We start from the raw sequence: 14,486 nt of genomic DNA on the forward strand, positions 1-14,486 counted from the left end.
CAGGTGCTGGGAGCTTAGGAACAGTGACAGACACACGCGCCCAGCACCTTTTCCTATTACCCTCTGGCAGGAAGGGAGGTGCCCCTGGGGCCATAGAGAGGCCCTGCAAAGGCTAGAGCGAGCCTCCCTGCGGCCCCATGCCCATCTCCCTGCATGGGTCATGGCCCCTGGTCCCCAGCCTCACCCTGGCGGGAAGGAGGCAGCCCAGCCAGGCCTGGGGAGCAGGCCCTGCGGTTCTGGGCGTTGATGTCAGTGCAGAGTCAGGCCCGGCCACACGAGGCTCTGGATTCAATTATCGGCTGCTGAGGGTTCTGGCATGAGAAGGGAGGAGGTGGGTCGTGATGGGCAGAGAGTGGTGGCAGCGGGCCTGGGTGGGGCCCCTTCTTCCTGAGGCAGCGGAGGCAGCAGCCCAGGTGGATTTCCTGTGGGCCTGGGTCCCATTAGGGGAATGGCTCTGGCGAGGCCTGCCCTCCCCTTCGGCGGCCCCGTCAAAGGGGCCATTGTGGGCCTATGGGCTGCTGCTAAACACAGTGGCTGCTGAATGAATGTTTTCGCTGCAAAGCTAAACCTGGCTAGTGGGGCCGCAGGGGCGGGGTGAGTGGTGGGGCCCACAGAAAGGGGCCTGAGCACTCACGCCAGCCCTCCCAGAAAAGGTCTTCGGGCATCCCATCAGATGAGGGGCCGGGGGACGAAAAGAGGGCCAGGGAATGAGTGGGGGACCGAGCCAAGATACAGCCACTACCCAGGGTGATCCTGCTGTGGGGAAACGCCAGCCCCCAACTGCTGGGTCCTCACTGCCACAGGCCCTGTGCCACACGGGCTACACATGCTCCCATTTCACGTCCAGCAATCCCTCTACAGAAGAGAATCACAGGCCGGGAACGGTGAGACAGCAGCTTGCTCACAGCAGGCAGGGACGGATCCCAACACCTGCTCCCTGGCCCAGGAGGTGGGGGTACCAGCCTTGGGGGGAGGGCTTGGCCCTCCAGGAGAGGGGAGGGGCTACTGAGAGCCGCAGAAGGCAGGCAGGGAGGGGGCTCCCAACCTCCAGGGAACTCGCTGGGATGCAGGGCCAGTGCCTCTGGCCAGAGGTGGACACCTCAATGTGAAGAAGCAGAGCAGACTCCCAGCCTGCACCCTGTGAGGCTTGCTGCCAGGGCGACCTCAACAGAAGATCGATTTTTCCGGCTTCAGCTTTTATTCTTTGGTAACATGTGGAGAGAAATCTCCATCTGCCTTCAGCTCAGGGCCGATACTGTTGACCATTCCACCCAGCCCAGGAGCAGGGCACCCGAGACAGGTGGTGTTTCTGCGCCTCCCGGACCGGAGAATGAGCTGCTCCATTAGCCCAGGCCCTGCCGGTAACCCCCCACCTCTACCCAGCGCAGGAAGTACGGGGCAGCCATCTGTGGACCTGCCGCCCGAGCCCAGCTTTACAGATAGGACCTGCTGCCCTGCGCTTCCCACGTGGGGAGGTACACTCCACAAACAACACAGATGAGCAGGGGAAGGGCAGGAGGGCCCATCCTCTCCCTACTGGTATGGGATCTCACTCAGCCTTGCCTCCCTCATCTGCAAATTGGGCCTTTCCAGCTCCCCAGCCTTTCTCTGGGTTGTGATGGGAGCAGAGACAGAGGCCCCTGGGAGGGTGGGGCCCTGGGTCCTCCCTGGGAGAGGATGGGGAGGGGCATGTGCCTGACCCCTGGCCCCCTATAGCTCTTATAAGAGCTCATACTGTTCTGCCCAAATGGAGATGGAAAATCTGTAAAATAGAAAAGAAACTGAGCGGGTGCGGTGGAGACCCATGCCGTGCCCGCAGCTGACACCCTGCACCCTTCCTACCTTCAGTCCAGTTCACTCAGCAGCCCCCAACACCCCAGGGGGCTCCTGAGGGGTTCTGGCTTCTGGGGAGCCTGGGGGTAGGGGACCCACCACTTCTCAGGCCAGCCTGGAGGCTGGCACGCATCCCTGGCTTCCACCAGCTTTGTAGAGGGCTGGAGAGTCCCAGCTCCTTTGCCAAGGGCGTGGGCCCAGTGGGGCAGTGGCCAGGACTGGGGGATGAAGGGGGCGGGATACTGGCCTGGCCGCCCATCTGGGAGTGATTTGAGAAATTCCAGGCCTCGCTGGCCCTGCAAGGCTATTCTTAACTGCTATAATTACAGGGTCAGCCTTGGCCAGTGGCACCATGGGGTCTGGGCATCGTTAACTCCCCCAGGGGCCACACTGGGGCTGGGCGGGGGCTGCTCCTCGGGGTGGGGGGGGGCGGGTGCCGGCACAGACCGGGGCGGAGCCTGGAAGGCAGGAAGTGGTGGGGAGAGGAGCACTTGATGGTAGTGCTGGCTCCCTTTTCCAGGCTGGGCCAGTTCCCTCCCTCTGCTGGGGGGCCCCATAAGGAAGGGGCTGTCTGGCCTGGGTAGGCGTGGAGGACAAGATATCAGTGCAGCATGAGGGCTGGGGGAGGGGTCGCTGGACATGAAGCCAGAAGGCCTGGGGGCCCTGATTACTCCAGCGCAGGGGTGCCCTGGTAACATCCCGCTGCATTCCCAGGGCCAAGAGCAGGCAGAGACCTCACACCTACTGGTATGGGATCTCACTCAGCCTTGCCTCCCTCATCTGCAAATTGGGCCTTTCCAGCTCCCCAGCCTTTCCCTGGGTTGTGAGACAGGATGGGAGTGCCATCCTGACGGTTTCCCCTTCTCTGGGGGCTCTCAGCAGGGTCGCCCTGGCAGGAGCTCTTACGGCACTCAGCCCTGCGTGCCCCAGACACGGCCCTCACTGCTCCCAGAGCCTGGACAGGTCACCACGCCCTCTATGACTCAGTTTCCCTAGTTGTAAAACGGAAGAGGAAGGGGCTGAATGGATATCCAAGGACCAAGGCCCCATCCTGGCTCTGACCTCCTAGGTCCCTGCCTGGGTGGGGGGTTCAGCAAGCCACCCCGAGAGTCACAGCTGAACAGGGACCAGGTCCCACCGCCTCCTGCACCAGCCGGGCTGGTCCTCCAGCCTCCTGTACCTCATCTCCTCAGCGGGCCTCCTGGTGCGTGGGTTGTCCCTGCACAGAGCTGGCTGGGCCAGGACCCCATGGGGCACCACCATAAACCCTCTTGCACACGATTCCAGGAGGGTGGAAGGACGAGGTGCACTTGCACCTCCAGGCTGCCTGCACCCCCCAACCCGCCCAGGACCACCAGTGACAAGCATGCGGTCAGGGCTGAGGTCTCACAGAAACTGCAGGTCCAAGGCCTGCCTCCGTCCTGCACTGGAGCCTCCAGACCTGCCAGCCCACCTGACCCCACGTCACCCCGCGGCCACCTCATGATCGGAGCCTCAGTTTCTTCAGTCTTCGGCTCCACCAGAACACTCACAGCAAAATCAGGCGCATCCCCAGACCCTCTGTCCCCGCACCGCTGAGTCACAATCCCCTCCCCAAATGCCAAAACACACCAGCACGAGCCCCCGGGCAGAAGCCTGCCCCACAACCAGCAGCGTGCACTTACAGACATCACTGGGTCCTCAACGCCCCCAGCCATCCCAGCACGCCAGCCACTCCTACCTGGGAGAGGTGTCCAGGGTGAGGGAGGTGCAGGCGCTGGAAAAGAGCCGGGTGTCCCAGAGCTTCACTTCACGCTCACGCATCTGCAGGGAGGGGGCACAGAGGGACTCAGAGGGGCCCAGCCCGGAACCCAGGGACTAAGGACACAGCCTGGCACAGGAGCACTTGCCCCAGAGCAGAGCATTCGGGGGGTGGGGGGTGGGGCGGTGAGTCATGCCAGGGAGGGAGAGTTTGGGTTTTCATGTCCTGCCCCTTTAAGAACCCTTAGGTGACAAGGGACAAGGGGCGGTTCCCTCTGTGGACTCTGGTCCCTGGGGGGGCCCACCGCAGTTCCCAGGGTCAGGCTTAGCTATTGCAGATGGAATCTGCCAGTTTTCAGCAGCCGTTGGTCCCCTGGGGCTCTGAGACCCGGCTGCACACAGGGCCGTATATGGATGGGTCTGGAGCTGGCCGCAGCCCCCGCCTCCCAGTGGGCCTCGTCCCCGCCCTCTTGGTGTGGATGCCCTACTCCTCTGGGAGGAGCCCTACCTTGTTGAAGCCAGTGGACACAAGGTGCTCCTGGGTGCCTGTCCACACCAGCCGGCCATCCCTGTTGTTCTCATGGGCCCACGTGCTCTGGAGGAGGAAAAAGATGGCACTGAGTTGAGCCTTGGGGGCCTCCTCAGGGGGGCCACCCACCTGAGAGCCCTCCAGAGGGCAGGAGGGGCCAGCTGGGGCCAGCTCTGCACCCAGAGGGCCTACTTGGCCACCAAGCTTGGGCTCAGTCTCCCTCCTTGTAAGGGGCCTGTCGGGCTGCTCTGCTCATGGCCAGGCCCCTCTTGCCGCGGCGATGGGGCTCAGGACGGCGGCACGTCCTTGCCTCTGCAGGTGTCCGGGGGGAGGCACTTGGCTGCTGGTCACCATCCTCGGGCTCTGAGGACCCCAGCGCGCTCTCGGAACTTCATTGTCCTTGCTCGTGGCCTGGGCTGCCTACTTCCCAGGACTGTCGCGAGGATCAACTGAGACCACATGTGATAGGAACAGGCCGGCCACAAAGCGCCGTGCAAATCGAGGGATTACTAGTATTACTGCTGCCTCTTGACGCTGCCAGGGGGCTGGGGAGAGGGCCTGGTGCCAAGCATGGGGAACAGTCCCTGGAGAGGGCAGAAGAGTGCCCCTCTTGGCCCTCCCGTGGTGCTGGAGCTGCCAGAAGGAAGGTTTCCTGGGCCCCAGGGAGGAGAGACGAGTTCAAACCGCAGGCGGCCCTGTCCCCCGGGCCCAAGCAGTGGGGAGCTGAGGGGGCCAGAGGAAATGCAAACAGCTCCCTCCCAGTCACCCTGGCCCCTGGAGCCTGAGACCAAAGACCCTGTTACCAAAATTAGCTCACCCCAAACTGTGGCCAGCTTCCTCCCAGCTTCCCACGATCTCCTTGGGAATGAATGAGGGAGGCAGGCGGCTGTGAGGAGCTGGCCCTGCGCCCCCTCCCCAGCCCGCGGAAGCCGACCCCAGCGTGGGAGACCATCGGAAACGGCTCCGTGTCGTTCAAGGGGCTTTTCTCACTGCTTCCTTCCCACCCGGCTGTAGTCGTCGGCACAGGAAGTCAGGGCTGGAGCCTGAGAACTTGGGCCCAACATCCCTCTCTTTACGCAAGAGGGGCTGTGGGGTCAGGGCAAGGGTCAGCTCCGCCACCAACACCCCAGGGTCAATCAGAAGTGTCACATGGGCTCTCGCCCTCTCATCGGTGTGCAAACATCCCACATAAGGAGCACCAGACGGCTCGCACCACATTAGCACACCATTCATTCATTCAATAGTCGTGCACGCCTCCTCCTGGCCAGGTACTGTGCTGGGAGCTGGCGGTGGGGCCAGACACATCTCAGATGGACGGTCACGTCCTGGGTGAAGCAGGGCTGCTCACTCACTTGTTCTTTCATAATATGAATATTTGAGCTGCACATGACACTAGGCACTGGGGACATGGTCAACAAAACAGAAAGGGTATGCAAACTCATAGAACGTGCAAGTTGAAAGGCAGATGTGAACCAAACAGAAATAACTATGTCAGCGAGTTGCTGTAAGTGGGGGGTTAGGGGTGCAAGCTTTGGAGTCAGACTGGCTGGGTGAAAGCCAAGCCGCCAACAGCCTCGTCCCAGGATGTGCCTCAGTGTCCTGACCCACACAAAGAACACCATGACGGACCCACTGTGGAGGGTGATGCGCTCAGGCTTGTGTCCGGCACACATCAATGTGCATTTTTTAGAAGCATGGTAACAGGGTACAATAGAGTATAATTGAGGGCAGTGGATTTAAGGTAACACTTAAGATGTGAAGGATTGGCAGGTGTGAGCCAGCGGTGGGGACCAGCATCTGTCAAGAGTCAGGGTCTCGGAGAGCGAAGAGGCCGGCACAGCTGGCAGCAGGGTCGGGGGAGAGGAGGAGGCGGTGCAGGGTCTACGGGGCCTGTGGACAGCGAGGGAGCGTTTTTCATCCAGAGGCACAGGTTTGGATGGAACATTCCTTGGCCCGTGTCTCCACCTTCCTACTTCACACACAGAGAAACCAGAGGCCCAGAGAGAGGAAGCCATCTGCCCCAAGTCACCCAGCAGGACAGCCACCTGCACCAACCGTTACTGTTCTCTGTCTGCACAAGAGGAGCAGATGGAGGACAGGCGAGGAGACAGGCACAGCCAGAAGGCAGCAGAGCCCAGACCAGGAGGAGCCCAAGATGCTAGCTGCCCCCAGGCACCTTGGGTCTCCAGCAATCCTCCCTGGACGAGCTCACACTGGGGGAACCAGGCAGCGCTGGTCAGGGCATTGTGGGCTGGCGAGTCCTGCTCGCCCCACAGCTCTCCACTCTCGCCTCGGGTCTCAGAGGACACGGCACCCAGGAAGTGGAGACGAGGTCAGAGCTTAGGCTGAGCCCAGTGCACCCACCATGGGCACACCTAGCTCAGTCTGTCCCGGGGCCAGAGGAAGCCCCAGCAACTTGGAGGGAAGGCCAAGGACCCCCTCCCCAATCCTCTATCCCCAGATCACTGGAGTGACTTTCAGTTTCAAAAATGGCAAGTTCTTTGCTGACCTCAGTGGGACTCGGGGAGGAGGAGCCCTCCCGCCAAATCCCCGGATTCTCATTCTCCTGGGGTAGAGGGGAGGCTGCATTTGGGACCTAGGCACCCTGCCACCCAAACCTGAGCCCTGTCGTAGGAAGCCGCTGATGGTGATCCCGAGCCTGCAGGCCAGGCCTTGGGGTTTCCCTCTTACAGGCAGCTAGGTGTCCTGCTCGTGGAGAAGCCCCTCGGTACCCCCATGTCTCCCCCACACCTGGCCCCAAGGAGAGAACAGGAGGGGCTGAGGCCAGGCCGCGCCTGCCCAGTACAGGGGCGCCAGGAGCAGGCGCATACCCAGCATTCCAGCTGCAGTAAAGCCAAATCCCCCTCTCTGTCGCCACAGCAACGCTTCCTGTGTGGGGCAGGGCGACTGGAAGAGCGGCCCTGGGCTCCTTCCTAGGGTGAGGGGACCTTCTCCGGTGGTAAGACCCCCATCATTCACCCACACCCCTCCTCAGCCAGGCTCAGTCCTGGGCTGCAGATGCTGGCCCCCCAGGCCTGCCTGACACAGGGGGTGGTCGGAAGGAGCAGTTCCGCCTGTCCACACCAGAGGTTCTCTGGCCCCCTCCTGCCCTGGACCAGCCTGTCGAAGCTCACCAGCCCTGGGTACCCCCTCAGCTGTGGCTTCTACTTCCCTGGCACGGCCATGGCTTCAGGGCCTCGGCCACCCCCACTGGGGCTCTGGCACAGTGAAGGGGCAGGAGAGGGCTGGGGCTCCAGAGTCAGATGGACCGAACCTGACTCTGCCACTCAGCTGTGTAACCCTGGGGAAAAAATGACCAAAGGACTGACTTTACAGGACGGTCAGGAGAGTGGAAGGAGGTTATGCGTGCCAAGAGCCTGGGACATAATAACCCGTCATAAATGCAACCTAAAAACAAAGCAGAGGGTATGAACAGGAGGGAGCCGCCCAAGCATCCCCTGCTCCAAGCTCCAGTCTCCAGAGGCAGGGCCCAAAAAAGACAGTGGAGGGAGAACTCCCCAGGCCTCCCTGCCCATCCTCCAGGCCATGGAGACAGCCAGTGGGGCAGGGAGGGCAGAAGCTGGAGGGAGGGCAGTGCCTTCTTCCCCAACCCCCACGAGTACCCCCTCCACTGGGGAAGGAGGATCTCAGGAGAAGGCACTCCCAGAAGGCGTCTCCCCTGAGCTGGCCCCTCGGCTCACACCGACCCTGGCTGCCAGCAGCAGTTTTCTTAATAGAAGCCAGGTGTGGGCCAGATGCCCTGGCGGAAGTGGGGGGCAGGGCCAGGCAGAGGGCAGCATTCCAGGTCCTGCTGCCCCCGCACAAGCGGCCAAGCACAGGCACGGTCCCAGGAGCCAGGAGCGGGTGGGAGCCACCCACGCTCTTCCCGGGTCTCCTCGGCCCAGAAACCCCCTTCAGAGGGGCTCCCTCCCTCTTCTCTGAACTTGGAGCCCTTGGACGGCAGCCACTGCATCTCTACCTCAGCACCATGACTGCCCCCCGTTGCTGGAGGAGGAGGAGAGAAAGGAGGAAAGGGTTCAGCTGGATGAGCTGGCCAGAGGCACTGCCCAGCTGGGGCAGGAATGGAGGTGCCGGGCGCTGTGGCCTGGACCCTGGGGAGGAGAGGGTGACCTGAGAAAGCTGCGGGGAGAGGGCCTCAGTGTCCCTCCTCGAGCTGAGCCTGGGGCCCCTTTCCAGGCAAAGACTAAAGGTTATTTAGCACAGAAAGCTACAGTGAGGCCCACTGCTCACGCTGCCCTGAGGCTCACACAGCTCCACCACAGCCAAGGGGCGACGAGACCAAGGAACCAAGACCCAGCCTCGAGGAAGCAGGGCCAGGGTGGAGCTAAAGCCACTTCTGCTGGGCTTGGTTCACCTGCCAGGATGGGGCCTCCTCTTGGTCTTCGGCCAGTCAGAGGTGGAGCTGACTGCACTGCCCTGGGAAAGAGCTGCAGTTGGCTGTATGAAGGGGAGTGTGTGTGTGTGTGTGTGTCTGTGTCTGTGTGTGTGTGTGTCTGTGTGTGTGTGTGTGTCTGTGTGTGTCTGTGTGTGTGTGTCTGTGTGCGCTACTGCTGCTTGGGTTTAGACTGGTGGATTACCCTTGACCCCGGGTGGGGAACAAGTCCTAGAAATGGAGATGAGGCATCTCTGCTGGGCCTGGGGCCTTGCTGGGGAGCTCTGCACACGAGCTAGCAGCAGAACCCTGAACTGCACCTTCCTCAGGAAAGAAGGCTCCTCAGCTTCTAGAATAATTTTTAAAAATGTAAATCCGCTCATTTCATTGTTGGCTTATAACCCTAATGGCTCCCAAAGCACAGGTGACAAGCCCCTGACTCAGGCTCCTAGGACAAGCTCAGCCCGCCCCAGGCCGTCCACGGCAGCACTCAGGCCTCAGCCCCAAGCCAGCTCCTCAGGGAAGCACTAAATCACTCCAGCAAGCGGAGCCCCCCAGCAATTGTCCGTGTCTGTCTCGTTCACCACAGAACATTCTGTGCCTGGCACGAAGTTGTTCTCAAATGAATGAACGAGTCCCCAGTGGCTCAATGCCTGCAGCATGAACCCATCGCCTGGCCTCCTCGTTTGGAACTCGAAGGACCACATGCACCCATGCACAGCCAGACACAAACCGAACCCGCTCAGCGCCCGGGGCCCACAGATCAGGCAGGCCCCCAGCACCAGGGCCTGGAGGGGTGCAGAGGGTGGGGGCTGGGTCTTCTTGGCTCCTCTGTGGCTGGCCTCCGCTGACCGTACCAGGAAAGGTGGGTAGGGATGAGGGTTTCAAAGGAGAGGAAGTTGGAATCTCAAATTAGCTTCTTGAAGCCACAGGATGCTTCCGCCGAAGGCCTGTGGGCGGCCTGGCTGCCCCCACCCTGTGATCAAAGCTGGATCCTCCCAAGACCCAGAACACGATTCCCAGAAAGAGCCTCGAGCCACCTCCCAGGTGACCCCCGCGTACCCGCCAAGCCTCGGCCAGGGGCACGGGGCGTGGCAGAATCTGTGTGCCAGAGGCTGAGCTGCCCTTGCCCGCGTCTGCTGGAGCCGCTGGGGCCTCAATCCAGCTCCGCTGCCCACACAACTCACCTGGGAGGCCTCGGGCTTGGCTCTGGGGTCGAAGATGCGCAACTGCTTGTCCTGGAAAAGCAGAGAGGAGAAAACAGCACAATTAGGCCGGGGAGGTCCTCTGGGAGGGGGGCCTATCTCCCCCATCCCTAGGCTCTGATGGTCCCACACCCAGTACACAGGTTGAGCATCAGACACCAGGCAACCCCTCCCCAGCCCAGTTCCTCCTTCTCACAGCAGGGGGCAGGTCCCCTTTCCAGCCCCAGTCACCCACAACAAAGACTGTGACAAGAGTTCACATTTCCTGAGCACCTACTATGTGACACGCATGATCTCACCCTATCTTTCCAACCACGTTATGAAGCCGCGCTATCACCATGACCCCTTCACAGATGGAGAAACTGAGGACCAGAACCAAACTCTAGGTTACCAGCTGCTATACGTGTGTCCGGCCCTGTGCTCAGCCCAGCCTAGAGGAGCTCACAGGACAACATCATTTCTACACTTAACTTGGCGTCTAACCAGGACGGCAAGCTTGCACATCCATCCATCACTCAGCACGCAGTTTACTGGTTCAGGGTGGGGATGGGAACAGATGAAAAAAAAAAAAAAAAAAAAAACCAAAACAAAATACCCATACCTTATATAAACAGCTTTCTTTCTGTGGAATAATCTCTCTGCATGTGTGAGTGTGAAAGTGTACACAAATGTACATACATAAAGAACTGGGGGAGAGGAGGCAGAATCTGTATCCGTTGACTATTTACAGGCTTGGCCATGATAAATTGTTAACTGCAAAAAGGAAGATGCAGAGTTACGCAGTGTGGTGTGATTCTACTGTGGTAAAAGTAAAAAACTCCATTTGTCTGACCACATTCCTGTATGTTTTGCAAGTCTGCTGAGTAAGGAGAAAGGTCTTGACAGGCACGGGCCGTGTTTTAATGCTGGCACCAGGGGTGAGGCAGGTGAGGGGTGATCAGCTTTTCCTTTTTATATCTTAGCACGGCTCCACTTTTTTCCGATCAGCACAGATTCATATTTTCTTATTTCAAAAAACAATCAACCAGCAATGAACAATTGGAATTTGAAATTAAAAACACAATACCATTTACATCAGCACCCCCCAAAACTGAAATACTTAGCTAGGAATCTAACAAAATGGGACTTCCCTGGTGGTCCAGTAGTTAAGACTCCATGCTTCCACTGCAGGGGGCGCAGGTTCAATCCCTGGTCAGGGAACTTAAGACCCCACATGCCACACGGCACAGCCAAAAAAAAAAAAAAAAAAAAAACTAACAAAATACGTATAAGATCTACATGAGGAATACTACAAAACTGCTGAAAGAAATCACAGAACCAAACAAATGGAGAGATATTCCATGTTCACAGTTAGGAATACTCAATATTGTCAAGATATCAGTTCTTCCCAACTTGACTTATAGATTCAATACAATCCCAATGAACATCCCAACAAGTTTTGTGAATATCGACAAACTGATTATGAAACTTATGTGGAGAGGCAAAAGACTCAGAATGGTCAACACAAAGTAAAGGAGAAGAACAAAGGTGGAGGACTGCTGCTTCCCGGCTATATTCTAAAGCTACTGTAATCAGGACGGTGTGGATCTGCACAAGGATAAACAAATAGATCAATGGAACAGAACAGACAGCCCAGAGAGAGACCCCCTTAACTACAGCCAGCTGATCTTCGACAAGGGAGCAAAGGCAATACAATGGAGCAAAGACAGTCTTTTCAACAAATGGTGCTGGAACAACTGGGCATCCACATGCAAAGAAATGAATCTAGACATAGACTTTACATCTTTCACAAAAATCAACTAAAAATGGATCATAGTCTTAAACATAAAAACACAAACCTTTATTATAAAACCTCTAGAAGATAGCATATGAGAAAACCTAGGTGACCTTGGGTTTGGCAATGACCTATTAGATACAATACCAAAAGTGTGACCTATGAAAGAAAAAACTGATAAATTGGACTTCATTAAAATTATAAACTACTGGTCTGCAAAAGACACTGTTAAGAAAATAAAAAGACATGCCACAGACTGGGAGAAAACATTTGCAAAGCACATATCTGAGAAAGAACTTATATCCAAAAAACACAAAGAACACTTAAAACTAAAAAAAAAAAAATTAAAAAATAGGCAAGAGACCAGAATGGACACCTCACCAAAAAAGATACACAGATGAAAAATGAAAACATGAAAAGATGCTTAACACTGTATCTCATTAAGGAACTGTAAATTAAAACAACAATAAGCTACCACTACAAACCTACTAGAATGGCTAAATTTCAAAAAACTGACAACACCAAATGCTGGTGAGGATGTGGAGCAACAGGAACTCTCATTCACACTTCTGGTGGGAATGCAAAATGATTAAGGCCACTTTTAGAATACAGGTTTGGCAGTTTCTTACAAAGCTTTAAAAAAAAACAAAACAAAACTCTTACTACATGATCCAGCAACTGTATTTACCTAATATCCTAAGTATTTACCCAAATAAGTTAAAAACTTATAGCCACATAAATGTTTATAGCAGTTTTATCATAGTTGCAAAAAACTGGAAGCAGCCAAGAAGTTCCTCAATAAGTGAATGAATAAATAAACTGTGGTACATTCATACAATGGAATATTGTTCAGCGATAAAAAAATAAATAGCTCAGACCCCAAACCATAAAACTCCAAGAAGAAAACATAGGGGAAAAACTTCATGACTTTGAATTTGGTAATGATTTCTTTCTTTTTTTTTTTTTAATTTATTTATTTTATTTATTTATTTTTGGCTGCGTTGGGTCTTTGTTGCTGTGCACAGGCATTCTCTAGTTAGTTGTGGTGCGTGGGTTTCTCATTGTGGTGGCTTCTCTTGTTGCAGAGCACGGGCTCCAGGCGCCCAGGCTTCAGGAGTTGTGGCTCGCAGGCTCTGGAGCACAGGCTCAGTAGTTGTGGCACACGGGCTTAGCTGCTCTGTGGCATGTGGGATCTTCCAGACCAGTGCTCGAACCCGTGTCCCCTGCATTGGCAGGAGGATTCTTAACCACTGTGCCACCAGGGAAGCCCGGTAATGATTTCTTAAATACGATAGCAAAGCACAGAGAAAAGCAAAAATAGACAAATGAGACTACGTTAAAACTTAACTTTTGTTTATCCAAGGACACAACAGAGTAAGAAGACAACCTATAGCATGGGAGAATATATTTTCACATCATCTATCTTATAAGGAATAAATATCCAGAGCATATAAAGAACTCATATTACTCAAAAATGAAAAATCAAATAAACCAACTAAAAATGAGCAAAGAACTTGAATAGACATTTTCCCATAGATACACAAATGGCCAACAAGCATGTGAAAAGATGTTTAACATCACTAATCCTCAGAAAAATGCAAATGAAAATTATAGAAAGATATCACCTCACACCCGACAGAATGGCTACTATTAAAAAATCTAGAATATAACAAGTGTTGGTGAGGATGTGGAAAGTTGGAATCCTTGTGCATGTTGGTGGGAACATAAAATGGTACAGATGCTATGGAAAACAGTCTAGCAGTTCCTCAAAAAATTAAAAATAGGGGCTTCCCTGGTGGCGCAGTGGTTGAGAATCTGCCTGCCAATGCAGGGGACACGGGTTCGAGCCCTGGTCTGGGAAGATCCCACATGCCGCGGAGCAACTAGGCCCGTGAGCCACAACTACTGAGCCTGCGCATCTGGAGCCTGTGCTCCACAACAAGAGAGGCCGCGATAGTGAGAGGCCCGTGCACCGCGATGAAGAGTGGCCCCCGCTTGCCGCAACTAGAGAAAGCCCTAGCACAGAAACGAAGACCCAACATAGTAATCAATCAATCAATAAATCTTTTAAAAAAATTTAAAAAAAAAGCCTGTGCCTTTAAAAACCATATTAAGATGGTTTTTTAAGAAAAAAAAAAATTAAAAATAGAATTATCATATGATCCAGCAATTCTGGGTATAAACCCAAAAGAACTGAAAACAGGGTCACAAAGAAATATTTGCACACCCATGTTCGCAGCAGCATTATTCACGATAGCCAAGACACAGAGGCAACCCAACTGTCCAATGACAGATGAATGGATAAACAAAACATGGGACTTCCCTGGTGGTACAGTGGTTAAGAATCCGCCTGCCAATGCAGGGGACACGGGTTCGATCCCTGATCCAGGAAGATCCCACATGCCACGGAGCAACTAAGCCCGTGCGCCACAACTACTGAGCCTGCACTCTAGAGCCCAAGAGCCACAACTAGTGAAGCCCACACGCTCTAGGGCCCGTGTGCTACAACTACTGAGCCTGCATGCTGCAACTACTGAAGCCCGTGCTCCGCAACAAGAAAAGCCACCACAATGAGAAGCCCATACACCGCAACAAAGAGTAGCCCCTGCTCGCTGCAACTAGAGAAAGCCAGCGCACAGCAACAAAGACCCAACACAGCCAAAAAACAAAACAAAACATGGTATACACATTCAATGAAATATTTTTCAGTCTGAAAAAGGAAACCCTGTCACATGCTACAGTATGAATGAACCTTAAGGACATTATGCTAAATGAAATAAACCACTTACAGAAGGACAAATAATGTATGATTCCATTTATATGAGGTATTTAAAGTAGTCAAATTCATAGATATGGAAAGTAAAATGATTACAAGAGGCTGGGGTAGGGGCCAAAGAGAAGTTGCTCAGTGGGTGTAGAGTTTCAGTTCTGGAGATCTGTTTCACAACAATGTAAATATACTTAATATTAGAACTGTATATTTAAAATGGTTAAGATGGCAAATTTTATGTG

At 55.0% G+C, this 14,486-nt stretch overlaps 1 protein-coding gene across 2 annotated transcripts in view; it reads right to left on the reverse strand.

The window, feature by feature from the left end:
* The window catches only part of CORO7 (coronin 7), a 58,100-nt gene that overhangs the window by 25,098 nt on the left and 18,516 nt on the right, over positions 1 to 14,486 (reverse strand). The window contains exons 7-9 of one of the 2 annotated variants that reach the window (XM_036827615.1): positions 9,683 to 9,733; positions 4,082 to 4,168; positions 3,554 to 3,636 (exon numbers count right to left, since the gene is read on the reverse strand). In XM_036827615.1, coding sequence (XP_036683510.1) covers positions 3,554 to 3,636; positions 4,082 to 4,168; positions 9,683 to 9,733 — 221 coding nt within the window. Of the gene's footprint in view, positions 1 to 3,553; positions 3,637 to 4,081; positions 4,169 to 4,919; positions 5,164 to 9,682; positions 9,734 to 14,486 lie in introns of those variants that run through there. The other variant, XM_036827616.1, reaches the window with a different exon arrangement.

The sequence above is a fragment of the Balaenoptera musculus genome, chromosome 15 (assembly GCF_009873245.2).
Source record: "Balaenoptera musculus isolate JJ_BM4_2016_0621 chromosome 15, mBalMus1.pri.v3, whole genome shotgun sequence".
In the NCBI taxonomy this organism is placed as follows: domain Eukaryota; kingdom Metazoa; phylum Chordata; class Mammalia; order Artiodactyla; family Balaenopteridae; genus Balaenoptera; species Balaenoptera musculus.